Genomic DNA, 27,922 nt, shown 5'->3' with positions numbered 1-27,922 from the left:
ATAACAGACTACCACGGATTTGAACAAGAGAAATAAGCAGTGTTGCTGTAGAAATCCGTAATTATTTGCTGCAGATTGCTCTTTTCTTTGCAATGGAGCCTGATCCTCTCCTCCTGGATTTTCAAGGCTACCTGGATTTTGAGATTTTCTCCCAAAACAAGGCTCTGCTCCTTGCCTTGCTGCAGCCTGGAGGGTCTGGCTGAGGCAGAGCTGAGCAGCAGTCACAGCTTCCACTTCACTTGTGGAAGACTGGGATTTGGGAGCATTGCTGCTTCATGGTAACAAGCTTTGCTTTTGAAGATTACTCAGCGGTTAAACCACAGGCTTTGCAAAACTCCTCAAGTTGCCAACTCAACAGTCCCTGCTGCCCCCTGAGCCCTGTTGTCCCTTTCTACTGTTTCACTTTTATAAAAATTAAGCCACTCCCAGCTCCATCCAAGGGAAAAGTCCTTGGGGTGAGAGAAAGTCAGGTCAGGGATGTATCTCTCACTTAACTTTGGAACAAGATTTTTTCCTTCAGGTCTGAAGATCCATAACTGCAGTGACCACATTTTGCTTTGCCCATCCCCTCTCCCTTGGCCAGTCAGCAGGACTCCACAAGGTGTGAGCTAGGCCTGAGCAGGTAGAAATTATCCTGGTTCCTTACTCCTTTATTTAGGGGGTTCCTGGCCAAATCCAGTTCAGGTAGGAGGTCTCAACAAGCATCTTCATCATGTGCTTTCCTGACCTTGATGTTTGGAGTCCTGAACATCTTCCCAGTCTGATGAGTTGGTGTCGGGAAATATCTATGAATGGAGAACAAAAAATTGGGATAATCATGAAAGTCTGCCTCCCTGGTAAGCCAGGCTGATCTGAGTTCACTGCTGTGCCTGGCTGCTAACCAGAAAAAATGTAATTCCCCACCACACCAGCACCCTGAGAGCATCTTTAACTAGCAATAAATCCATGAAAATGTAAAATGGGTACATTACTTTTCTCTCCTATGTGTCTCGTGGATATAATTTTACCAGTTTCCTGCAGCAAAACCTGCATTACAAAACCAGAGCAATTTGAGGTAAATGAATGGATCCAGTCCCTGCTTCACTGCAGAGACAGAAAAATTTTGCTTGGACTGTTTTCCATCCACAGAGATATTTACTCTAATATCCAAATGCTGCTTCCACAACTGCAGATGAAATTCAATCTTCTGCAGCACCAGGAAAGGAGACAGTCGTCCTGAGAAGATTTGTTGTCAAATGTGCTACCTTTGTGTGCAGGATGCATTCCCAGGATGTTGGGAATATTCACAGCTGGGAATAAAGAGAAATGTCTTATTTCAGATGGGAGTCATTGAACTCTTGCCTCTTGCAATGCTTTACAAACATCAGCAAAATCAAGATTAAGCCAAAGGGAATAATGCTGCAAGCAGAGCTGGGAGATGTTCTCTGTCTGAACAAAACAGCAGCTGTCCAGTTTTTGATGATGCACCCATCAGGATTGTTCTTTGGTCAAAAAAAACCCTAATTTTCTTATGGACTGCTGCTGCTTTCCATGGGCTTTGGGTGGTTTGCAGGCAGTGGGGAACACCTGAGGAGTCAGAGCTCCTTGTTTCCCACAGCCAGGCACTGCAGTCACACCAGCACAAGGGAATTCAGGGATCACCAGGACCTCTAATGAATTTGTTAAAGACAGGCTTCTCATTTGCACCAAATAATAAAGTTAATTTGAAACCTGGAAGAGTTTGTGCTGATATTCCACTCCCCTCCACACACCCTCTTTTAACACATTAGAAAGGTTTTAATAATTTCTCATTCTGTGCTTTTTTTCTTTTCCTAATGGAGTTACAGTGAAATTTATGCTGACCACAATTGACCAACTGGTTTTAAACACTTGGAATGGAGCTAAGTGCAAAGCAGCAACTTTGTTTAAAACAAAGACATTCCTAATATACCACATTACATGGAATAAATCAGTAAATTTTCAGCCTGAGTGAACACTCACAGAAACTACCCCTTCCAGTGCCTAAAGGGGCTTCGGGAGATCTGGAGAGGGGCTAGGGACAAGGGAATTAGAGAACAAGGAGCTTCCCACTGCCAGAGGGCAGAGATAGATAAGATGTTGGGAAGAAATTCCTTCCTGGGAGGATGGTGAGGGGCTGGGATGGAATTCCCAGAGAAGCTGTGGCTGCCCCTGGATCTCTGGAAGTGTCCAAGGCCAGGTTGGATGGGGCTTGGAGCAACCTGGGAGAGGGGGAGGTGTCCCTGTCCATGACATGGGGGTAGGAATAGATCATCCTGAAGGCTGTTTCCTACCCAAACCACTCCATGATTCATCTTATGATTCATCCTTTTCTTCCCATACTCCTGCACTATTTTTACCTCGATCTCAAATAAATGTCATATTTGTAAAATATACTGTAGCATATGGGGAGAAACAAATACAGGAACATATCCAAGGAGTAATCCAGCAGCAAGTGTCCCTTGTACCTTGCCAGGAGTCACCAGCACTGAATTTAAGGGCACCATGTTTGTCTGTGACAGGGTCATTATTCTGTCAGCAGACCAGCTCTGAGTCTTGATGAGAACCCAAAGCAGTGGAAGTTTTACAGCTGGCTCAGATACGTGGCACCAACAAAAAAAAGAAAAACCAAGAGGGCAGAGCAGGAGTTTATTTGGGATGTCTGGGGTCAATTTGGTGCCCATGGAAGTCATTATTAAATCCCTGTGTTTCAGGTTCCCCCCACTCCCCAGTCAAATTTTATTTCATGGGGGCTATTTATCTTAATATTGAGGAGTCTCTGATATTCCAGAGCTGGAGCTGCCTCCAGTGTTTTATGACATTTGTTATTTTCCTGCAAGGCACAAGAGAGATGAGTGATGAGTGTGATTTTTGCAGTTTCAAAATTTAAGCTTAACAAAACAAATAACAAAATTAAGGCAACTTTGCATTTCAGCATCAGTCCCCTGGATCTTTAACCCCCAAAACTAGAGCTCTGCTTAAAAATCAGAAGCTTCCAAGAGTTATTCTAGAAACTGCAACTCCTGCAAAGAAAGACAATGAAACAAGAGTATTTGAGTATAAATACGTGAGCAGTGAAAGCCCAGCAGGTTTGGGATGATGTGCACTCATATCCTAGTGTTGGGCCACAAATGGAAAATTCCAGCCTAAAGAGCAGAATACATTTTCTAGGCTAAAGGAGTGGGTTTCTGTGCTTATACCACACTCAGAAAATTAAAGTAATTCAAACCATGACACAGCAGAGGTGTCTTCAGTACAGACATCTTAAGAAGGGAGAAGAGGTGGCATCAAGGATGAAATGCTTTGGTGGCAGCTGTATGCCCTTCTGCCCTCAATGCAGGGAGCAGTAGGAGGTGTTTGTTCTTCCTCAGTGTGTGGAACTTGCACATCACAAACCCCAGATCCAGGTGGCCAAAAAACCCCAAATTCAAAGAGTTTTAGGGAATCAATCATAGGGGAAAATAAGCTGTATAAACTGAAACATTTACTTTAATTATACTAAAATTTTAATTTTTATTTCAGGCATGTTAACTTCTCTGCAGCCCAAGAAATTTGAAATAACCTTGTTCTTCTCCACTTTGAAACTATTCTATTGATTTTGCTGGCATTACTGTTTTAATGTGTCCAACCTGTCAATTTCCCTAGAAAACCTTCTTTCCAACACAAATGTTTGGATCCACTCTGCTGTCTGTGCTTTGACTTTTCAGCTCAGTGTAGTAGGAACTTCCCAGACTTGTCTGCCTTTAACAGCTCAATCCTACAGAAAGCAGTGAGTGCCAGGAAACCTTTTATCAGCATGGAAATAAGAATCCACTGTTTGATCAATGAGAGACAGCAGAAAAGCTTGGGAACCAGTTGAACACTAGCCTGAAGTGAAGGCTATGCTGCTGGTTGAAAGCATCCATTTAGTTTACAGGGGCCAAAAAAGAGATGCCCCAGCAGAAATGCTTTTGTTTGCCTTGTATAGAAGTGAAAGGAGGATGTTTTCCAGTGTCGCTGGTTTTCTTGCTGGCATTGAAATGGAGGAGCTGGCAGAGAAAAAAAAAAAAAAAAATAGCAACTGAAAATCAGGTAATCAGATCCATCTGCTTAGAATTAGTCCTGACTTCACGCAGTGCACTGTGGCAGTGGTGCTCCAAAGGGGAGTGGAAGTAGGGAATGAATTACAGCTCTTAGAACATTTTCAGCTCAATGAAATATGGAAAGTGAATTCCTATGCAGTGATGTGCTTGTTTGAACAGTTTTTGTCAAACAGAAGCTTCTGTCCAGAGCCTTTTGGGTTTGTATTTCTGGACCTGGAGTAAGGGCAAGGCTCAGCCTGCATGGGAACATTGGTGCAGTCCCAAAGTCGGAGGATTGATGTGTTTCTCTTTTGGAGAGAGCTTTTCCTTCTGCTCTTATGTGGGGTGAAGATGAAATCTGGAAGTTCAGTGGTTATAACAAAGGGGATTTACCCTCCCTCAGTAGGAAAGGGCTCTTGGAAGAGGCTGCCCAGGGAAGTTTGGAGTCCCCATCCCTGGAGGTATCCAAGCAAGGCCTAGATGTGGCACTCCACACTCTGGGCTGGCAACAAGGTGGGGTTTGGTCACAGGTTTGACTCAATGGTCCCAGAGGTCTTTTCAACCCTCAATGATTCTGTGATTATGATATTTTACCAGAGGTCAGGAAGGGCACACTGGCCAATTTGAGGTCTCTAAAGAGAGAATTCCTGCTTCTCCTGCTATTCCTTAGCAATGGCCAGGTGCCAACGCAAAGCTTTCAATAATCCAGAACATTCCTTTAGGACAAAGGAAGCTGATGGAAGGCAGCACAAGTAGTGGGTAACTTCCCTCCTGTGAGAGATGGCACTGCACTAATGGATTTTCTCTGGCACTGACTGACTGATGAGTAATCTCGCTCCAGTGAGAGCTTTCCTAGCTGAATTTCCCTGAATGGAACATAAGGATGCTGCCCATCTTTCCAGTTCAATGACTGATTCCTTTCTTAAGGGCTTCCTGATTCTCTTCCTTGTCTCTGAAGTGTCTTACATTAACTTTCATTCAGGCTTGGAATTGCAAAGAGAATTGTATTTGCTGCCTGGTGTTCCATATTTTGATTTTTTAAAAAATTCTTTCCTCCAGACCATGCATCACTGCAGACACCCAGTTTCTGATAGGATTGCTGCACTTCTGGCCAGCTTTGATGACTTGGGACTTTTCTGTCTTGGCATGCTCAGTGGGAAGGAAAAATGCACTGAACAACAATTGATTTCTGGTTCCTCCATCACCAAAACGTTTAAAACTCACTTCACTGAGACAGTCTCCCTCATCATACTGAAATAAAGGAGAAAAATACAGTTATGCAGCTCTTTTCATTTGAAATCAAATTATTTGACATGAGTTTTATGTTTCCCAGGGCAATACTACTTGGTCAGTGCTCACACTGGCAAATCAGCATGACTCTTTTTATATTTTTATATGAGTATTGGTTTTATAAGGAAGTTCAGATGCAGAAAAACACATGGAGAGATATCACAGGTTCTTTATCTGATTAAGTGAATTAATGAACAGGCTTATTAATTAATTAATTAATTAATTTGTTTATTTAACTGCTTCTACTTTCTCCCCTGTATCTCTTTGCTAAAATAAGTCAGTGTTTGAGCTCCAGCTTTTGGAGATAAGGTTTAGAAAATGTGTGTCCCTAGACACTGGGAACTCTAGTGTAGGTGTAGTAGTAGTAGTAGTAGTAGTAGTAGTAGTCATCATCGTAGTAGTAGTAGCAGCAGCATCAGTGGTAGTATTAATCCTAAGCAAACCAGGCTCAAATGTTAGGCAAGAGGGACATTTTTCATCTCCTCAGCCTGATCAACCAACAGTCAAATAAGCAGCAAAAGGAGCAACACTCCCTAGACAGGCTCAGAAAATCCACACAGACACTTTGTAAACTCAAACCTCTGCTGGTTCACTGTCCTTGGCAAGGGATTTTTTTTGCTTATGAGACAAGAACTTAAATAAGTCAGCAGTTAGTCCTTTCCTTCAGGTACTTAGTACTGTGTCTAGAACCAGGCATTAAAAATAAGATATGTGACCACTTGCTTCCCCTCCTTGTGTCGCACTGACTTTAGGACAAGGTTTAATTGCAAAACCCAGCACTTGAGATGGGTTTCTCTCAAGCTGAGTCACAGGAATTCTGTGTATTGTTTGTCTGAATAATTTTTCGAAAGAAAGTCTTTGGTTTGGGTCCATTCTTTGGTATATAAAGACTAAAACACTGACTCCAGCCAGACTGGGAGCATTGGTGGGGACAGTTTTAAGGTACAGAACAGCCTGAGAAATCCAAATTTCCACATGTGTGGGTTTTGAAGCTTCAGGGAAGGAGGATTTTCTGACACATGCATATGATTAGGATTCGTCTGCCTTTGAAGTGGCCCTCTCTAGTGACCAGCATAAACCAGGGAAAAGGCTCCAACCCAACAGCTATAAAGACTCTTGGTATTTTGGTCATCTTTCCAAAAGTGATCAAGAGTACCTAACTCAAAGCCCAGTCCTGTGTGAACATCATCAACCATATGTCAGTTCACAAAGGAACACGGAACATCTCTACAAATCATTTTGCCACATGCCCAAACCAGCTCCTCACTGCACTAAAACTCAAGAGACCACTTTATTTAAAAAAAAAAAAACCCAAAAAACCAAAAAACCAAAAAACCAAAAAAAAAAAAAAAAAAAAAAAAACAAAACCAAAACAAAACCCTATAAGGGCTGTGAAAAATACCCTAGGCCATGGGGAGAAAGTAAAAGGTATCAAGGGAATTACTGACATCTTACAACTCTAAAATAAGGAGGCATTTATTGAACAATGACAACCATGCAATGCTAAGAAAAAGTGTTTTCATTAACAATAAATTCTGACTATCTTAAAACACGGGCGATATAAATGTCAGCTGGGGAACTGGAAACAGAACCCGGGAGGCTGACTTTCCAATGCCAGGAAATCAGAACCTGAACACTACTGGCCCAGCCATGAAACCCTCTGTTCCTCTAGACAGAAACCCATCATACACGTGGAATAGTCTGCAATGCTTTTCTCATTTTCAATTAGTATTTATAACTATCCTCACAGAGAAGAATTCCCTCCCAATATCCCATCTCTCCCTGCCCTCCAGCAGGGAGAAGCCATTCCCTGTGTCCCGTCCCTCCTTGTCCCCAGTCCCTCTCCAGCTCTCCTGGAGCCCCTTTAGGCCCTGGAAGGGGCTCTGAGCTCTCCCTGGATCTTTCTCTTCTCCAGGTGAACACCCCCAGCTCTCCCAGCTTGGCTCCAGTTCTTGAAGCATCTCTCTGGCCTCCTCTGGACTCTCTCCAGCAGCTCCATATCCTCCTGATGTTGGACCCCAGATCTGGAGGCAGCTCTGCAGGTGACGTCTCACCTGAGTGGGGTAGAGCAGGAGAATCCCTTCCCCTGGTAGTGGTCAATTAAGGTCTTTAACATGTAAAACCATTTTGCTTTGCAAATCTCATTACCCTCCTTGCCTGTTTGGTGTTTTCAGTAGAGTTTTAAAGACAGTCCCAAGCAGTTGGGAGGTATTGCTTGGGTTTTTTGAACTTTTTGTTGTCTCTTTGTTTTTCATGAGATGCTAATTTGTGGTAATTGCATTCTGCAGCCATGAGAGCCTGGCTCAGAGGAAGGGAATTATTGGTGTGTATATTTTAGTAATAACCATCAGAGAGCCAGGAAAAAAAAAAGAGACAGAAGAAAACATATAATTAAAATGCTCACATCCTTTGGAAGAAAGCTCCAGCTTGTTCCTTTATGGGAATAAAAAATCTGTCTGGTGTCTCTCAAGCACCTATGTTTACTGGCATCCCATCAAATATACAAACTGTGTACATTTCTACAGACAGCCTTAATATAGGTCCATTAGTGCAAATTAAAGAAGAAATGGGCAACAGTTTTGGCTGCAGTACAAGGTGCATGGAAGCTGCTAACTCCTTTCATGATTTGAGGTTCTTGAGAGAAAGACCCATCAGGTGAGAAATAATAAAGCCCGGCTCTTTGTTGGTGTTATGGCAATACCTTATATCTTAATTAGGAACAAAGAGTGCTCTGTTCTGTTCAGGGCTGGGCTAAAAGGGATTGTGCTTAAGACACAACAGAGCAGATGGGTGAAGGAGCAGAGGGTGCAGCAGGAGACAGGAATGACATGGCTCATCCTCTGTCTGGCCAAACCTGTCAGCTGAGGAGGAGGCTGCCAGGGTGGCAGGTTGACCTGGGAAAGGTTAAAGTAGCAGGTCCAGGTCTTGCACAGGTATGATGTTGATTGTCTGGTCTTCTGTAGATTTGTGGGTTTGTTCTACAAATATGTCTTCTTTTGGAACAACCTGTGCTTCCTGCTGTGTGACAGGCTCCTAAATTAGCCTGATTTGTCCTGGCATGACAGTGTCTATACATGAGAAAGACAGGGCACAGTGAACTCAGCAGACACGTTTCTGGAGCTCCAGCTGCTGACTCTGACTTTGGGGGGCTTAGGATCTCCTCCCTGCCCACGATAGTGCTGGTCCCTGGGACACACAGCCAAGAGGACTCTGCTGCCACATTCCTTTCCAGGCTGCTGACTTCTGCTGTCATCAGCATGGGCCCCTTTCCTTCCAAGGGGATCTCAAACAAGATGTGGTGATAAGCAAATAATGGGTAAAGATGTGCCTATGGAAAGACTGATACATCACTAAAAGCATGTTCTTTCCCATCCTTTCCCTAAACAATTTTTTTTCTAACAGTTGCTGCCCGGGGATGGCAGTGGGTGACACGAGCTCTGCATTTATAGCCCCAAGTACCACAGCTCCTTGGAGATGAGAGGCTCCATCTATCAAACATACCATCATTATGGGCTGAGCTGTCTCGAGGGTTATTTAAACACAAGCTGCAGTTGGAGCACAGGAGGGAGGTGGAGGCTCAGCAGAGATGACAGAATTATACACAAAGTCATACGGCAAGAGAGGTCTGAGCCTGGACAATCAGCCAAAACAGGGCACAACACACTCACAGTGGCTTCCAGCCCCTCTGGAATAAGAATAAAGATGGAATTTCTTCCCTGGATTTTTCAGAACCATGTTTCCCTAAGAGATTTACTGCACTGTGTGCCCTGGATGGCAAGGAATTCTTACAGGCCTGTGGTGAGTGCTGAGGCACAGGACCAGACCTCAATCTAGCTCAGATCCAGGAAAGATAAAGCAGAATTCTGGGTTTATTTCTGTTATATGGATTGTGAACTCCACTGCCCAAAGAGCTGGATGTGCCACACAGGACACACAGTCAGAGCTCCGGCCCTAAGTGGGGGGTCTTGCCAAAAGTCAGAATGGGAAAGAGAGATGAAGGGAGATGCTTTGGTGATGAAATCAAGTCAGTGGGATGAAGGAGGTGTTCCAGTGCATTGGATCTTGTGGCTTCTCACAGGTGGGCAGACAGCAGATAAAAGAGTGAAGGAAGGATTTAAATGAGTCCAGGAAGGCATGATTTAGGCACATCTTCAATTTCCCAACTATTTTACATATTAAAGATGAATGTTGAGCTAAAGCTCAGAAAAGAACTCTCACCCAAGGGAAGCAGCAGTGCCAGGATGGGAAAGGATGCAGCAAGACATAGGAGGGATAAAAACTAGGGCAAGCAATCATCTCTGTGTAGATTTATTTCAGCACTAGGTAAAATCAGTCTTTCTGAGGCTACAAAAGAGCCCTGTCCTCCATATATGGTCAGATTTTATCAGATTATCCAGGTAATAAATCAAACCAGGAAATTCATTGTGAGTTACATAGAAATAAACATTTAACATCTCCTCTCAGACCTGCAGCTGTACACAAAATCCAGTGGCTCAAATTTTCATCTGTGGAGAATTAAGAAGGTACCTTGAAGTTTTAATGAGGCTGCCTTGATTTATGCAAAATCATGGATCTTGTTCAGCCAACCTGTGCTTAAGTGATTTAGGAACATGGTGAAAAAGTCCCTATGAACCCCAAGATGAAGAAACCTCTAATACTTGGACATCTTATAATTAAGTGTGAGATCAAAGACAGATCTACCTGGTTTGAAAATTTCAGTCTTTTTTTATTTCCAACACTTTTTTTAATCCCCATATTGAATGCTCACTCAATCCCTATGCTATGTTGGGTTTTTTCCTTTTTAAACATTCAGAATTTTCCAGTTTATCTTCAATTCAGTCATGCTAAAAGTTTCAGGCTGTCCTAGTCCTAAAAGACAGTGGAATGAGTCCAGCTTCAAGTTAAATAGACAACATTTAACATCTCTTGCCTTTGGGTTGGGTCTTCTTTCTTATCCAAGCAGAAGTTGAACCCTCGCTAAAATCTGAGGGATGATTCATCAAAATAACCCTTTTCACTTCTTTCTGGGCAACTAAATAGTCATTTCAAGGCCTGGAGCACCTCAGAGAATTTCTTCCACTGCTGGTCCAGCTGTCTGCATGGTCTGGCACTGAGCTGAGCAGATTACCAACGACACTTCATCAAATGCCTTCAGACACACAAACAATGCAATTCAGGCCTTTTGATGAGATATTTGTAATGAAAACAAAATTGCTGCCCAAAACTCAGGGTTTAAGGTTCTGATTTTAACATTTTTTAGCTCAGAAACAGCTGAGCAGCTGTGGATTGCCAGGAGCTCTCTCTAGGGACACTCTTGTGCTGATGAGTATAAATAACAACACAGAAAGCACAGGATCTGGCTTGTGGATGCTAACTGGGCAGAGTCAGGTACAAACGTTACTTAGAAGGATTGAAATCCAAATGAATAAGAGAAAGAGGACAAAAGCATTATTTCCTCCATGTCACAGATAAAGATACACCCAGAAATGGACTTGCCAAAGATCAAAGATGGAACGAGAAGCTCATCCAGGACTTTGTTCCTTCCTTACACAACTCAGAGACCTGCTTCTGTCTGGAAAATCATTTTGGGTGGCACAAAACTTTGGGTTGGAATTAGATGACTTTAAATGTCCCTTCCAACCCAAACCATTCAGTGACATTGTGAACACCAGGGGACAGTTCATCCTTTCTCAATAGAGGATGAAAACTGAGTAAAACTCTGTCATGGATCCTTGCCTAATATGTTCTTACAAAATTCCAGTGGTAGATACTCAGAACTCCATGGACAAGCTTTCATCTGTCTTTAGAGGTGCAAACTTTGAGATTAAATAGCTCCTCCTTTTGTTTTATAGACTTGCATCCCTCTCACTGCTTTCTCCCAAACTTTGATTAATCCAAAACTTTCACACTGGACACAGACAATTCCAGCACGTCTTGCCAGAGCCAAGCACAAAGATTGCTTCACTAAGGTTGATGTGATACTAATCCTGCCCTGTCCGTCCCTGCCTGGGGACACTCTGCACTGTGCTTAATGACCCTCCTGACCCTCTTGGTGGTCTCCAGATGTATGAGCTCTTCACTGCCATAAATTCATTTTTCTCTGAGGATTTTTAGGACAAAATCTGCTGTCCCTTCCTTCTGCTTCCCTCCACTCTGGAGCGATGTCCCCTAACAAGGGTATTGCTCAAAGATGAGCTGATATATTGAGTATACTAATGACTAAAGCCATTAATAGAAATGTATTTATTTCCATGGTGCATTTAAGAGCCTGAAATAAGCCACCAGGTCTATGTACCAGTAGAAACAAAACAGAGTGGGGTTCAGCTCCTTTCCCTCCCCTCAGTCATGTTGACTCATTTCCCAATGAATCGATGGAAACAGAGTTGTCTCATCTGAAGACAGGCATCTAAAATAAACCTGCTGAATCACAGCCTTTAAGCATTTTTAGTAATTCAGGATTCCCTTCATCCATTTAGGGTTTGCTCTCTTCCAGCACCCTTTGTTACTCAGGGAAGGACAAGACCTCCAAGCAGCCTCCAAAAACCATGTGGCTTCTGTAGATATACAACAGAATAGGCACTGCATGTGGCAAGAAAACTGTGGAGAAAGCGCAGTTGAGCATTTAGAAAGCACCTCATTTTTGCAGTTTGCAAATTCCTCAAAATCAGTTTGAATTATTTTCTTTTTATTTTTTCCCCCTCCTCACTTTGCCATTTTTTCTCATGGGATTTTTTACTCTCAGCAGCAAATGATGGTGTAGGTGGAGCTGCTACAAGAGTAACTACACTGTCCCAAACTCTTTGCCCAACCTGCACAAATTGCACATTCCTGGGAGCTGCTTTTAAAATTTTTCCTCCAGTAGCAATGGCTATCCCAGAAGCAAGCAGGCACTCTGAATTTCTTGGACCAGTAATCAGAGCTGCTTTCAGTACTCTCCTGGTTGAATCTGAGCATCACTCAAATTTGCCTCTGTCTGTGAAACTCTTGAACCCAAAACCACAAACTTTCCTCTCAAAGTTACTGCCCAGGAGGAGGAGGTGGAGAGTCTGTCATGCAAGAACAGGCACATAGTTCATCTGCTTCCTTGTGGCTACAGGGTTTGTTGGCCTTTGGCTATGAAATACCACTCTGTGTCCCCTTCACTTCAGGACATCGCTTTTGTATCTGTTCTTCACTGGGGACTTCGGACGCTTTTTTTTTTTTTTTTTAACTGCAATTAAAAGCTATGTTAAAAATCAACCCCCCTTCAACAGCATATTCTGCTGGAGGAATTTCCTCCTTAAACCCCCATCTCCAGTCATCTGTGCTTTGTCTCACCATGCAGAATCCCCAGGCAGTGTGTCCTGCCTTCATCTCCTTGTTCCATTTGTCCTGCAGAAAATTCTCTTTTTAGATACCAAAAATTTTGTATTAACTCATGAACAGGAGTTTGTTATCTGCCTTCCACTCTCTGTTCTCTGCAGGAGTTTGAGTGGAAAAAAAAAAAAAAAAAAAAAGAAAAGAAGATTTAAAACCACACTTGCCACACTTGAGGGTGCTCTTTCTGTCTGGGCAATACGGGAGTGGCAGTGAATTACGGTAATGGTAAGACTACTGCTCTGCTACATAGCAGAGCAGCAAAGTTCCTGCTGCTCCTTGCCAGTGTGGAGCTGAGCTCTGAACGGGCACGGATCCCTCCAGGGAGCCTGGAGCCAGCCCCTCACAGCCACGGCATACAGGGACTCAGCCCCACTGCCAGCTGCTGAAATACCAGTGGGGCAATAAAGGGAGCAAAGCAGAGGATTTCCAGGCACGGAGCCCCATCCCTGCATGAAAGAGGAGCCTGCTGTGCTGAGAATCTCCTTTCCAGGTACTCACAGGAGCTGTGCTGCCTTCTGGAGACCGAAGAGGTGGGTGTGGGGCAGGCACAGCAGCTTGGGGTCTGCTCTTCTCAGCATCAGCTATCTCCACAGGCTGGGCATTATTTGGTAATGACCACAAGTATAATGCTCAGAGATGCTCGATGCAACACTCATTTTTCATGTATGTGCTTAGATAATCTGTCCTTTTCTTCCTTGGGATTATTCCTCAACTTGTTCCATCTGGTGGGAAAGAAAATAAGATCCAATTTCATTTTAGTGTATGGAAGTAAAATTCCCACAGTGTGATACCTATCCATCTCCCCCTTCCCCCCTCCTCCCTGCCTGTGAACTGGGAATTTTGGGGCTTCTGAGTTTGAAATGCTTTTGCCTGCAGGAAAGTTCAGCGTGAAGGTTTGGAAATGGGACAGTTGTTTATGCTTAAAGTGTGATCTGAGGGACTCATCCCAAAGGACATTTACAGAGTCCTTCCTCATCTGGGGTTTTACAGCCACAGTCTTAGTGGTGGTTTTTCACCTCTGATTAATATTTGGGATGGAAATTCTATATGCACATGAAGGTGTTGGGGAAGGTTTTGCAGCTTCCACTTGCAGCTCTCCTCTCCATGTCCCCCAGGTCTCGGTTCCCAGGCTAATCCTCACTTTTCCATCTGAGGTACCTTTTCTCCATATTTAGTCAGCAAAGGCTGAGCTTGGCTTCCAGATACTCTGAAATGTTGTGTCACTCACTAGGAGGCTTCCTCCTTGCAACGTCTTCTGCTTGGTTTGGAGTTGCTTTTCTTCATAGATTTTCAAAATGGGCAGCTCAGCTGGACTAACACTTTAGTGGGGAAAGGTCTCGCTTAATACAGAAACCTGAGATTAAATTCTGGGCTTCTAAATCTCCTGCACAGTTTGTATAGTCCTGAATTGTGCCCTGCAGGCTTCTGTCTTTCCTAGAACTGGTCTCTGCAGGTGAGCTAATAATTAGGATTGATGCCTAGCCCTATAAAGAAGGGAAAATTCAGGCAGGAAAACCCACTTGGATCTCTCAGTTGCTGTTAAACAGTGCTAGCCTGGAAAAGGTTGGTTCCACTGGCTGGAGCCAGCCTGAGGAAAGTGCCCTAAAATAGCCTCCTGCTCTATTCTTATATGGGAACCCTAGCAGCGAGTGTGGCTTCTGGGAATTGTATTGTTCATGATTTTGTCTTCTCTAGGGGGGTGAGGATCTGCAGAGAGCACAAGAGCATGGCCCTGTGCACATGGCAAACTCCACTCTCCCCCTCAGAGCAAGCCAGGAGCAGATGTATATGAGCTTTAATTTGCAGCCCAGGACCTCGACTGATGAGTGCTCCACATATGGAAAGCTCTGACTGACAGCCTAAACCCTGAGGATGGGGAGTGATGGGTATCTCAAACAAAATTGCTGAGCAGACACAGCAGCAACCTCCATCCAGTCAGGTTTCTAAGCCAATTTTAAGGCAGAATCAGGACTAACACAAGGCAATTAAAAGCATCAGTGATTTCCTCTCAGAAGAAGCTAAATTTGAGACCCTTTGGAATATTTACTTAAATACAGAACCTTCCCCAAAAGACAGAAATTATTTTAACCTGCAGCTCCAGTATTTCTTATCATATGACCCTGAAAAGTAGGACAAACAACCTCAGGTTTATGTAGCCCCACTTGTGCACCCCAAGGAAAATGCAGAAGAAGTTAAATTTGACTTGGAACTGGTGAGTATCAACCATGTTATTCTGCTGAAAGCTTAGGAGCAAAGGTAGGTTTTCTGATATGTTTCTGGATCTTTCTCATTGCTGCTGGTGCTGCAGTCCTAAAATATTCTTCTAAAACTCTTTTCCCCAGCAAGGCTAAGCAAATGTTGCCTCTAGGACCTTCCTGATCTTGTCACCGTTCCTGCCTGGAAAGGGGGTGAAGTTCAGCAGCCTCACATGGACATTACCAGCCATGGCTCTCCTCCCTGGAAACTCCTCTGAGTGCTCCAACTGCACCCACTCTGTGGAGTCTGTGAACATTTCCAAGGCCATCTTACTGGGTGTTATTCTAGGGGGGCTGATTGTTTTTGGGGTTTTGGGTAATATCCTGGTTATCCTGTCCGTAGCCTGCCACAGACACCTACAGAGTGTCACCCACTATTACATCATCAACCTGGCTGTAGCTGATCTCCTCCTGACTTCTACTGTCCTGCCCTTCTCAGCTACCATGGAGATTTTGGGCTACTGGGTCTTTGGGAGGATCTTCTGCAACATCTGGGCAGCTGTTGACGTGCTTTGCTGCACTGCTTCCATCATGAGCCTCTGCATCATCTCCATTGACCGATACATCGGGGTGAGCTACCCACTGAGGTACCCCAGCATAGTGACAGAGAGGAGGGGCCTCCTGGCCCTGCTCTGTGTCTGGGCACTGTCCCTGGTCATCTCTATTGGGCCCCTTTTTGGCTGGAAGGAGCCAGCCCCTGAGGATGAGACTATCTGCCAGATCACCGAGGAGCCTGGTTACGTCTTGTTCTCGGCTCTGGGCTCCTTCTACCTCCCCCTGATCATCATCTTGGTGATGTACTGCCGGGTCTATGTGGTGGCCAAAAGGGAAAACAAAGGCCTGACCTCTGGGCTGAAGACAGAGAAATCCCGTTCCGAGGAGGTGACCCTCCGCATCCACCGCAAAAACATACCTGGTGCAAGCAGCTCTGCACCCAACCCTAAGAGCAAGCACCACTTCTCTGTGCGCCTGCTCAAGTTCTCCAGGGAAAAGAAAGCTGCCAAGACCCTGGGAATAGTTGTGGGATGCTTTGTCCTCTGCTGGCTCCCATTTTTTGTAGTAATGCCTCTTGGTAAGTAGAGCCAACCCCTGTGTGTCTTCCAGCACCTTCTGGGCAGGGAGGGCTGTGTTTGTGGCTGGGTGTGGTAATGCTGATCAGAAAAGCTCTGAGGGAACAATTTTGTACTGCAAAGCTGTCAAAAAAACAAAGCACTCACCACCACAAAGCAGGGACCATGAAAAAAAACACAAGTCTTAAATTAAACTAAATCTGGTCCCTGGTGATGAGAAGCAAAATTCTGAAAACAAGGGAAGCAATCTTGTACTTTTTCCACATAGAAAATCCTCTTTTGTGAACTAGAGCAGATATTTGTGACCATCTCTGCTACAGGAATAGGATCTTTAGGGGTTTGTGTGTTTATGTTTGCAGCCAGGCAACTTAAGGTTGTAAAAGGTCAGGGTATAAATACATTCAGGGTTGAAGTAGCTGTTCACAGATCTCCTCGAGTGCTCAGCATTGATGATTCCCATTCTAAGGAAAAAAATATCCGCTTCCTAAGAGGAAATTTATCCTGTGCAATACCATAACTCCAAACAAAGTTAATCTTTTAATCCAATTTTTCATATTACCAGTCAGGAGACAGCAGTGAGGGTCCTTCCAACTAATTTTATACTGTTCTGGATTCCATCTTTTCTGGGAACCCGTTGAGCCCACTGGCCAAACACTGTCTCAGCCACCAGGCTGGAGATGAATATTTATTCTCCAGTTGTCATTCCAAACAGGAGCAAAGCTGGGAATTTGTTCTGCTTTGCTGGAATATGAAGAAGTAATTAGAATTTTAATTAAACCTTGCTCAGTTACCTTTGATGCAGTTGCAGGATGGAAAAGCAGAATACCAATTCCATACCTATAGCTGAGGGTGAGGGACATGGCTCATCACACTGAGTTGGGCCCTGCCATTAAATATTGGGTTTTTCAAACATTGAAACTAAAATCTGTGACTTGTTCAATTTCAGGGCTTTTCTTATGGAAAGGGCTTATGCTGTACAGGAAAAATAAAGTAAGAGATTTTATGGAAGCTTTAGTTAGTAAGACAACAATATGGACAATTCAGAAAAGGTAAAACAGCCTAACATGAAAAGAAAGATTTTCGGGGTTTATTTTCCTTTTTTTTTTTTTTTAATTCTGATTTTTCAAATGTATAAATAACTGTTCTTTTTCAATTAACCTCTACTGGTTTTACCAAGATTTATCAAGACACACAAAAACCTTTTGCTAATGTGAAAAAATCCAAAAATTCAGATTTTTTTCCACTTGGTCAATACTGGGAAGGCTGGATTGGAACTGTTTCCTAAGAAGAAGCCCCTGAGAGACTGGCTCGTGCTGGCCAGGATGTCAGCATGCTGGAATGCTGCTTGCCAAGATGACTGAAGCATACTCAAAAAGGGTTTGAGAGAATGCATTAAACACACTTTTCATCTGCAAATGTGGTTGCCCACACTGAGCTGTTAATTAATTTGCTTTGCATTTAAGAAACCTTCTGGGCTCCAGAATGGCTATGTATCCTTCTTTGATCCCTTGTAAGGAAACTCTGGAGGTATTTTTTCTATTTTTTGGGGGGTTACTGGGTCATTTTTAAAGCATATATTATAGAGATTTCAAAACCTACATGCTGCTTTTGTTTAAGGACAAAAAAACTGTTTAAACAGATGAGTGGCACTAAAAAAGTCCGCAAAAAAGCCAAGGACTCATCTTGATGCAGGGCACTTTCCAAAAGATAACAATCACTTTCAAATCTGTCCTGCAGCCAGGCCCAATTTAGATATGGAAGGGAAGTGATCCTGACAGGGTCTTGGGGTCCTGTTACTGACTTTCCTGTAACTGACTTTCCAGATGTATAAAATTCTCCTTGTTGAAATCCTGGTGGAGTTTCATAGCATACATGGCTAGGCAACCAGAACTTGACCAGCTCTGCAGCTTTGTGGCCATGGGACAGACCAAACCATGGTCCCATCAACCAATTCTGGAGGGGTTTGACAATGTGGAGGTGCCATGCAGGGACATCATTTATAGGTGGACTTGGATGTTTGGACTCAATGATCCAAGAGATCTTTTCCAACGTAAATGCCTATAATTCCATGAGTCCATCAGCCAGACCACTCCTGATGCAGATAGCCCACAAGACAGACATCCTTTAACTGCTACAGAAACCTCTTCAGACTCATCATTCCATGCAGCACAACTTCCCCAAGCCTAGATTAATTTCACTGTGATCTACACCTTCAAGATTTCCACATCCATTAACATCCACTGTACCAGCCAAGAACTGCATCCACGCAAGAAACACTAGGTTTACAGAAGTGTATCATAAAGTAGGATGGAACCTTTGTGATGTAGGTATGGGAAGGGCAAGAGGGATAGAAGGATATTGAGAAAGGCACAATATCCATGTTGGCTGATACTGCTGAAAATAACTGGAGAAACAACTGGAGTATCCCTGCCATAAGAAATTATTTTAATTGAAACTGGGGTGTAAAGGTACCAGTTGCAGTCTGTGTAATGAATGTTTTTTCTCTTAGTATATTGGATTAAGTTTCATTCCAAAGGTTCTGTGCAAAATCCTTCAGCCCAATAATCTAACACACCTTTTCTCACTTGGCTTGAAGTTTGTGGAAAAAACCCAGGAAATTATAATTCTGTTGCTGAAAAACAAATGAGGCCAATATTTGCTTTTCAAAACTTCTGTAACACACTTGGTTTCCACTGGTAGAAGTCAAGTTTTCATTCCTGTGAGCAGAACCAAGCAGAGCTGGCATCAATGACAGCTTCAACTGACAGTTCAGTGACCACCAGACAAACACAAAACAACAAAACAGAGACAGGAAAGAGCAGCTTTGAGCCTGTCTGCATCTCTCAGAGAGGGCTATGGAGAAGAGCCTGAGCTTATCTGCAGCTCCTGGGCCAAGGGGCAGGGGGTTTGTGGGGAGAGGCTCAGATGCAGCTTCATCTGGGTAATCAGGGCTTGTTGGGCTCTGGCATTCCCAATCACAACCTGCATTTCTGGCTTTTTGTTCTTCTCTTGCAATTTCTAGAAAGGGATATAGGATACATGTAGATAGAGGGATAGATATAGAAAGACTCAGAGCTGGAAGAGCCCAGAAATCAGTGAAAGCCCCCAGTGACGGAAAGTTTTCATGTTACAAGACCTTGTCCTGTAACTGGAAGACATGTATATATTGTTCTAGGAGTTCTTCAAAAAGTTTCTTTTCTGCAAGATAAAAGACAGTGCTTAGAGGTAGTTTTGAGGTGAAACATGCACAGAACTGATGGAAAAAAGGGTTGGGGGTGTTGCAAAAATGGTCCTCGCCTGGGACTGATGATTTATCTTAACAAACCCTCAGAAGAGAACAAGTTCCCAGAGCTTTGCTTGTGGTCTGTTTTCTGTGGATCAACTTGTAGGTGTTGCTTTCTGAAGCTGGAAGAAATAAAAAGGGAAGTCTGAGCTAGGAGGCCACAGGGGGAAAAAATCCTTAACTGTGCAAGGGAGAGGAAGTGTTTTAGCATTTGTCAATAATTCTCATGATTAAGAAAGTAAGAAAGGATTCTGCTGGAGGGTGTTTGCATTTGTGGTCGAGGAGTAAATTAGTCTTGTGAACTGACACAAACACTGTCAAGGGAATCCTCTAATACTGTCTGCAGATGGTTTCTATTTACTGTTTTGTGGTAATTTTTTAAAAATGGAGTCAAAGCGAACCACTCTACTTTCATTAGACATAAAAAAATAAAGTGCATTTTTCCGTCTCTGCTGTTGACACAACATGACCTCTCAGAGGGTCAAAAGACTCAGAGTCAAAAGACACACACCAACACAGACTCCCCACATTAATATTTCAGTGTTCTCTCAGTGAGAAAGAGAGAAAAAAAAAGATATAAAAGTGGGAAAAAACCCTCAGAATAAAGCCCCAGCTCTTTCTCTGGATCCCAACTCAGGGAGAGGAAGGATGCTTGCACTCCTTGAGTCATGGAGCACAATTGTGTGTCTGAGTTAAACCTTTGAATGGGGAGAATTTCAGCCATGAAGATAAACAGACAAGACATTTCCATGGCAAGGGTTTTTTTAGGTTTTTTGCTGATCACAAGGGGCATTTTTCATAATCACAGACTGGAACAGCACTGTTGATCTGGGGTGATAACTCCGCTAACGACAAAGATTCCGTAGACATCCCTGGGTCAACATTTCTCCACCATTCCCAAATCCTGAAATGTGTCCCAGTGACTGAAAACACAGCAAAGGAGGGGAGGAATCAATGTTAAAAACCATTTATTCTAAAATCAAGGGAGGGAAGGTCAATTAGCTGTGCTCTGCTTTGAGAGCCACTCCCGTGGCTCTCCTGTGTGTGTCACCTATCACAGGAGCCTCATCCTTGTCTCAGAATATCCCTCGTCATGCAGCCACCACCTTCAAGGCCCCAGAGTAAAGGAAGCAGGAGTGTCATTTTTCACTTGCTCTCAAATGCCACAGCACAATTCAGCGTTGGGGAATGATGGAAAGGCCGTGGTGAGTGATTCTCCCACCCCACTGAGCAAATGTCAGGATTTGTCTGCAATTTGGATAATGGGAGAGATACTTGGCTCTTGCTGAAGGAGATAATTTCTTGTTTCTAACTCCAAGGATTCCAAAATCATGACAGACAACAAACTCATGAGACAGCCTGAGACTTACCCAGCTTCTCAAACTATTCTCTGGTTAGTTTTTTTTTTTCATTCTTAAAGGAAAATTATTATTTTATTATAAGTGAATGACTTCAAGAGTGAGGGCTTCAGGGCAAATATCAAATATCTCCAAAATGTCAGCAGTGGGATCCAGACCCATTCCACTGCAGTAAGAGCTTGGGAACTGGAATTGGAGTGACAATTACATTGATTTGTGAAACAATATGATTGTTCGGGTTCACACGGGTAACAAAACCTCAGTTTACCTTCCCATGGTTTTTTATCAGCTTTCTAAATCTGCAGCTGCCCACAGCAAATCTGGAAATAGTTGCTTGCTGAGACATTTCCCAGAAATATCATCCATTCTAAGTGGGTACAATATGAAACAGAGCATAAATTAGGTCTGAAATAATCCAAATCATCAGAGCAGTGTTCCCAGACTGACCCAGTCCTGCTGCCTGACCTTTCCACCTCTCACCTGTGCCCAGACACCCTCATGGTGCCACAGAGAGCTGAATTCAGGGGTTTGGGAGGGAAAACAAACTCGGTCCTCCTTCTATGTCGTTTATTATGGATCAGGGATAGCCAAGCACAAAGTCCTTCTCATTTTCCGTCTGGAATAGCCACAATATTCCAGGCCCTGGGAAGGCACAACTGGAAAGTGCAAGACTTCCTCACATCACCGCTTTTTATGCACTGGTTGTGTTAATTGGATTGTGCTGAGTTCAGGATCATTTCCTACTGCCTAACGGTTCCTTGATACCATTTTTTATTCCATAAAAATAGTTCCCATAAGGGAACAATGAAAGCATAGTGGAGAGGTCATGTGTCTACAGGGGGCAGCTTTGAATGTCTGCAGCAACATACATACATACATACATACATACATATATATATATATATATACATATATATGTATGTATGTATTTATATATATATTTTTTTTTAATGTATATAGATTATATCTACTTATATATACTTATTTTTATAAATACACTTTCCAGAGGGTGGATTGAATCATGACCTAAGATGCAGGATAGAACACTTGTCTTAGGGAATAAAGTTTAGAGCTAACACTTGGCTTGGGAACATAAAATGTAGCATATTTATCAATGTTTGTAGAGCCGTGAGAGATTAGGGAGGCTGTGGTACACAGCTAATTCCCTCTGGAATACCAGTGGTCCTCTGTGCTTCGTCCTCTGGGTCTTTATGGCTCTGGAAGAGTTGCTGCCCTCTGGACTGATTGCTTCAAGGCAGATCCCAGGACCTGAGTTTTGAGCTTTGCTTCCCTGTAACCAGAGCAGTCTTCCTGTTCCCAGCCTGAAGGGGCTTCAAGAGCTGGAGAGGGACTCCAGGGACAGCCTGAAGGGGCTTCAAGAGCTGGAGGGGCAAGGGAATTATGAAACAAGTGGAAATGGCTTCCCAATGCCAGAGGGTAGGGTTAGATGGGATATTGGGATATTGTGGCTGCCCCTGATCCCTGGCAGTGCCCAAGGCCAGGTTGGATGGGGCTTGGAGCTTCCTGGGATAGTGGAAGGTGTCATTGCCCATGGCAGGGGGTGGCACTGGATAGGATTTAAGGTCTTTTCCAACCCAAACCAATCTGGGATTCTCTATCGACACAACCCTGATCTCCCCCATACACTGAAGCAGCATCACCCCCACCTGACGTCTGTGCTCTGCCTCAGTCACCATATTTAAGCTACACAAAATAAAAAGAGGGAAAAAAGCAGCAAACCTAAACAGAGCTGCAAGATTCAGTAGCAGAGATGGATTTGTAGTAGAGATGGATTTATAGCTGAGATGGATTTGTAGCAGAGATGGGTTTGTAGCTGAGATGGTTTTTAACACCACAAAAGGTTCATGGGTCACACAAATATATGGGATCTGATTCCTATGGTGCTGACAGAGATGATACAGAGTAAATAACACACGTTTTTACAGTCTGGCAGGTTCCAAAACCCTCTCTCCTGTCCATCAGTGAAATGATGCATGACATCAGGGCTGGTTTTTAAACAACCCATAATCAGGCAGCTCTTGTGACAAACGACAAAGTCAAATTTCATCTTTGAGATTGAATTGGCACTTACTCACCAGGAGGGATGTGGCAATCTTATCTCTCAGAGCTGAAGAAACTTCCAGCTGACAAACAGGAAAATAAAAGATGAGGGAAGAAAATGCAATCCTGACATTTCAAGGGATGAGTGATGAAGTACTTAATGGCAAAAGATCTCGGAAGGCTCATAGTACATTTTATTTTATTTACTTTTACAAGAAGCAATTGTATTGTGCTACTGACACTTGATTCTCCTCAACCTTTTGAAAACAAAGCAGGAATTGCAGTGTCATTTACTCAATCCATTATTCAAAATGTATTAAAAGACCCCTTGAAGCTTTCTTTACTGTTCCTCCAGCACAGACTGCAGGGAGACAGTGTAAGGTGAAGCCTTTAATCAGGTTTCCTACTACTTATGACTTAATTCCTGACAGTGTGCAAAGGAAGATATTAAGGCCAGTGAATAGCACAGAGAATTAATTTCAAGGGTGAAAACTTAATATCTTAGCTGCTGTTCACCCTCTAGCTCTCCTATAGGACACTTGGATGGCACCTGTGATTCCACTTGGTCTGGAGTGAGAGGACTGGAAAATTTGCTCTGAGAATTAGGTGTAATAATTCTGTTTTCTCAGCCGTAGATGATGGTGTCCAAGTACCCAAACTTTAACTAACATGAACTGGCAGTCACCAAATGGTCAAGGATTGAATGGAAATGCTCATCCCAGCTCCACCTGCTTTCCCTGTGCTCACTGCTCTGTAGGGAATGTGTACCATACACCCTAAAAAAGAGATAATTCACCACTCTTGTTTAATCTCATGATTAATTATGGCCATTGTTTAAAAAAAATCCCACAAAATCTTTGTTTTATTTCTCCTTTGAGTTCATCTGACCTGAGCTGTCCATTCTGAGGGCTCAGCACTGAACAAACTACTTTGTCACCAGGTTTGAAAATGCCTCCTGCTCATTACCAGATCCATCAGCCACTGGCATTGATCACAACAACATCACTGAATATTAAAGGTTGGGAAGAAAGGGACACGTTCTTAGGATTCTGCGGAGAGGAACACCATTCCTCAAGGATTTGGAAAATAAGATATTTTCCCCCTTTTCCTAGATACTCGGGTAGCCAACAGGAAAGATTAGGGACTATTTCTGAGATACAGAGGTAACTGTGTGGCTGCAATAGAAGGACACATATTTTGGTGGCCCCTCTCCTACAGGGAGGCTGGAGGGGGACTTTTTACCAGGGTATGCACTGATAACACAGGGGGGAATGACTTTGAGGTGAAGGAGGGTACGCTTGGATTAAATATTGGGAAGAAATTCCTCCCTGTGAGGGTGGTGAGGGACTGGGATGGACTTCCCACAGAAGCTGTGGCTGCTCCATCCCTAGAAGTGTCTGTGGCCAGGTTGGAGCATCCTGGAATAGTGGAAGATATCCCTGCCCATGGCAGAGGGCTGGAATTCGATGATCTTTCATTTCCCTTCCAATCCAAACCATTCCATGATTATCTGAAAACCAGTGTGTAGTGGGATCTGCAGATAGCAAAGTCTCTGTGCTGTTAAAACTCCTTCATTTTCTTTCACTGTGTGTTATTCCAAGGCAACAATGAGAGTCTCCACTGATGAACCAAAAAAGGCTACATTAATAAATTAACATGCAGATCCCACCCCAAAAAAAGAGCAAGGGACAGACTCTGACATTGGCTGTTTTCTATTTTTATCAGACTTTGGCACAACCCTTGCATTCCATCTGGAGAAAGCGAGGAGTTGCAGCAAACAGGAATTGTTATTGTTTACACATTTTTACACTTGGCCTCACACAACTGATTCCCTAAACAGGGATTTGGTTCACCTTTTCTCTCACCACAAAATGGGAAAGCAGCAGATACACCACATTTAAATGAGGAAACAAACAAAAAAAATTAGTATGATCTAAGCATTTAGAAGCCTTTCATTATTTTTCATCTGCCAATGACCTCAGCCAGAAAGTTTTTTCAGAATGTTATTTAGTTGTTTTTCGCTAAAGGAGAGAAGCATTAATTTGGTGAGAAAAAAATTAGGTTAGGTTGTGGATACATGTGCTTGCTTGTGCTTCACTGCAAAACAGCATTTGTTTTCTTTAGCAAAACCTTTTTGGTCTTAAAATACGGTTGATATTGAAAGTAAGAATGAAACTGCTCTACCTGGGCCAGCTTGGAGCAATCAGATGCTACCACAGAGGCAGTGAGACCCATGCTTGGTGCCCAGGTCATATCTGAGATTGCAATCAGAGGTTCAGCTGCCCCAGTACAGAGACAGAGCTCCTGTGGCATGTCCTGCACTGCCTGTGGAAGAGACAGCTTTGAGAAAGGCTTAGTGCCCCTAAAGAGGTTCTAAGAGAGCTGGAGAGGGACTTGGGGCAAGGCCTGGAGGGACAAGGCAAGGGAGAATGGCTTCAAACTGACAGAGGGCAGGGATGGAGGGGATATTGAGAAGGAATTTCTCTCTGTGAGGGTGGAGAGGGGATGGGATAGAATTCCTAGAGCAGCTTTGACTGCCCCTGGATTCCTGGAAGTGTCCAAGGCCAGGCTGGATGGGGCTTGGAGCACCCTGGGATAGTGGAAGGTGTCCCTACACATGGCAGGGGGTAGCACTGGATGGGTTTTAAGGTCCCTCCCAACCCAAAGCATCCTGTGATGATCCTGACTTGGTGTCACTTCTTTGCTGATGTAGCACACACACACCACCTGCTCCCAGGTCAGAGACCCCTGCAAGGCTTTGCACCCTGCCCTGTGTCCTGTCCTCTCCCTGGCAGCAGTGTCCCTAGACCATGGGCTCTGCTCAGGGTGCAGAAGCTTCTGCCACCGCAAGATCACTCCACATTTCCCTGCAGATTCTGTGTTCAGCAGGATGAGCAGGTTATTAATCACCCTGTACCAAGAGTGTCTCTGGCCCAGGCAGGATTTTGATGCATTCCCACACAGGCAAAACCACCCTGAGAATTGCTGTGGCCACTTGAAAGCATTTGCTGCAAGTGCTGCAGCTTTATTTGACAAAGACTGAGGAAAAAGCTTGGAGCAGTTGAGCAGCTCTCAGATTTCAGTCAGCACATCCTCAGAGGGATTATCAGTTTTTCCTCAGCCAGGAGAGGTCCAGCGAACAGATCAATCCCTGTAAAGCTTAGGAGCTGCTCCCAGACACGGTTAAACTGCAGAGGGTGATGGATGCATTGATGCCTAAAACTTCCACAGTGTTTCTTTCCACGTGCTTACAGTTTTTCCAGGGGAAGCATGAAGACAAGCATTTGTCAGTGCTAAAAGTCCTGCTTATTATAAATTTGAATATAAATTCCAAAACAAGACAATTTTGTTTCTGGGATTATTTTTTTTTAAATAAAACTAAAGTTTTGGTATCAGGAAAAATATCTGGAAGATTTTAAATCAGCAGATAACTCATCATTCTATAGAAAAAGAAATGCCAAAGTACTTTCCTTACTAAGGAGCCATCAAAGTTCTTGCTCTTTGAATCGTCTTTGGAAGGTAACTTTGCAAGTATATATCAGAATATGTGTGTATATAAATAAATTAAAAAGAAAAAATATATATATATACACACATCTCATGGCTGCCTATGAGATCCTTCCCAGTGTTCCTTGATATGAGAAGGAAACTTTCCATTTTAGATGCAGGCAGGGTGGGGTTAGTTAGATTTTCTGAAGTTTTCAGGGAATATGAGTACCCAATACTTCATCATTTCAAAGACTTTTAGCTGTAACACAGTCAACTCTAATCCCTTTTTTCTCTAACCCTTCTGAAATGGTGTGATTTTCTTGCCATCTGAAGCCCCTTGGATGACCTCCAAGATATTGTTGTCATTTGGGTAATTAATCTTGAATTAGGAGTCCCTGAGGAAGGAATTTTCCTCTATCCCTACAATCAGCCCTCTGGCTGCCTCTCTAGCTGTAAATGGGAATATAATGCTTATAATTATAAAATAGCTCTCTTGACTTGATTTCTGATGGAACATCCATGTAATTATATGACATCACAGATCCTGAAACACTTGTTCCTGCAGGAATTGTGTTTCCAATCATAATTTTTTCAAGACGGAACAGAATCCTATTTATTTTTTCCAGTGTTTTAGTTTCTTTGGTTACCTGCAATTCCTCACTGCCTCTGCCCTAACACTCTGTGTATTTTCCATTTTAGGCTCTTTCTTTCCTGCAATCAAACCCCCGGACACACTTTTTAAAATAACATTTTGGCTGGGATATTTAAACAGCTGCATCAACCCCATCATCTATCCATGCTCAAGTCAAGAGTTCAAGAAAGCATTCCATAATGTCCTGAGAGCTCAGTGCCTCCTGAGGAAGCAGCCAGCAATGAAGCAAACCCCCAGCTTCAACCTCAACCATCCTGCTGGTGAAAGCATGGAGAGTGGCAAAGAGGTGGTCCGGATTCCTGTGGGATCAGGAGAAACCTTCTACAAGATTTCCAAATCAGACGGGGTCTGCGAGTGGAAGATCTTCTCCACTGTGCAGGGTGTGCCCACCAAAAATGCCGTTTCCAAAGACTGCACAACTGCCAAAGCCAAGAGCAAAGGGTTCCTGCAGGAATGCTGTTGTGCAGGCACTTCAGGGAGTCTCGCCCACAAGAACTGCAAAGTGCCAGCCATTAAACTCCACTCAATCTCCCTGAGCGAGAGTGGGGAGGATGTATAACCGGCTGGGTGCACCAGGCTGGCAGTTTGGGGGCCTCATGGGATGCTGCTCTTTTTATGGGGAAGTAGGAATAGGCATGATAGTTGAAAGGATCCAGGTATGAAGAGGTGAAACAGGGCCAAATCTTTAGAGGAAGGATGTTTATGAGTGCTGGGAACATGAATGGAGCTCCTCAAAGATAGTGCATGGCTTCAGAGGACGGTATTCTGAGGGTCCAGCAACTGCCAGATTTGGCAGATGGCATTTAAAGGCTTTATAATTCTATTCTCCTCCTTTAAATTCCCACTGCTCTCATTTAGGGGCAGTGGAAGAGAAAGTGAGAACCACAAAGACCCTGTGCTGATTTCAGCCTCAACGCTCTCTGGCAGCTCCGCCTTCAGAGCCATTTTGTGATTCCACCCCTCCCCCTAAAGCCAAACCTCACCTGTGGATTTCAGTCAACTCCATTGCCAAGGAAAACTTGATCCAAATGACTGCATTCCACCGAG

General features: G+C 43.5%; 1 protein-coding gene and 1 long non-coding RNA gene across 6 annotated transcripts; one reads left to right on the top strand and one right to left on the bottom strand.

Annotated features, from left to right (window-relative positions):
- Window positions 1–469: 469 nt before the first annotated feature.
- Window positions 470–15,236, bottom strand: LOC128820094 (uncharacterized). Of its 2 annotated transcripts, XR_008440817.1 has the most exons (6): window positions 15,147–15,236; window positions 13,866–14,026; window positions 13,206–13,429; window positions 1,139–1,289; window positions 972–1,026; window positions 470–785 (listed from the first exon to the last, which is right to left on the bottom strand). It is a non-coding gene; the product is annotated as an uncharacterized LOC128820094 (long non-coding RNA). The 2 variants fall into 2 exon arrangements; XR_008440818.1 differs by lacking the exon at window positions 13,866–14,026 and having other exon boundaries at window positions 15,147–15,235.
- Window positions 15,149–27,434, top strand: ADRA1A (adrenoceptor alpha 1A). 4 transcript variants are annotated; one of them, XM_054000610.1, is made up of 3 exons: window positions 15,149–16,034; window positions 16,979–17,081; window positions 17,265–17,434. In XM_054000610.1, the coding sequence occupies exons 1-3, from the start codon at window positions 15,152–15,154 to the stop codon at window positions 17,329–17,331; spliced, it is 1,053 nt and encodes a 350-aa protein (XP_053856585.1). In that variant the 5' UTR covers window positions 15,149–15,151; the 3' UTR covers window positions 17,332–17,434. The 4 variants fall into 4 exon arrangements, with proteins under 4 accessions (XP_053856585.1, XP_053856586.1, XP_053856584.1 ...); XM_054000611.1 differs by having other exon boundaries at window positions 17,210–17,434; XM_054000609.1 differs by lacking the exons at window positions 16,979–17,081; window positions 17,265–17,434 and adding an exon at window positions 26,923–27,434.
- Window positions 27,435–27,922: the final 488 nt, after the last annotated feature.

This window comes from Vidua macroura, chromosome 28, assembly GCF_024509145.1.
Source record: "Vidua macroura isolate BioBank_ID:100142 chromosome 28, ASM2450914v1, whole genome shotgun sequence".
NCBI classification, from domain to species: Eukaryota; Metazoa; Chordata; class Aves; order Passeriformes; family Viduidae; genus Vidua; species Vidua macroura.
This window is presented reverse-complemented; position numbering and strand designations above follow the sequence as displayed.

Excerpts from the sequence above, each read along its gene's own strand:
- ADRA1A (XM_054000609.1), top strand. The coding sequence starts at position 15,152 with ATGGCTCTCCTCCCTGGAAACTCCTCTGAGTGCTCCAACTGCACCCAC. Across the intron at positions 16,035-26,922 it reads TTTTGTAGTAATGCCTCTTG|GCTCTTTCTTTCCTGCAATC; the intron begins GTAAGTAGAGCC and ends TTTCCATTTTAG.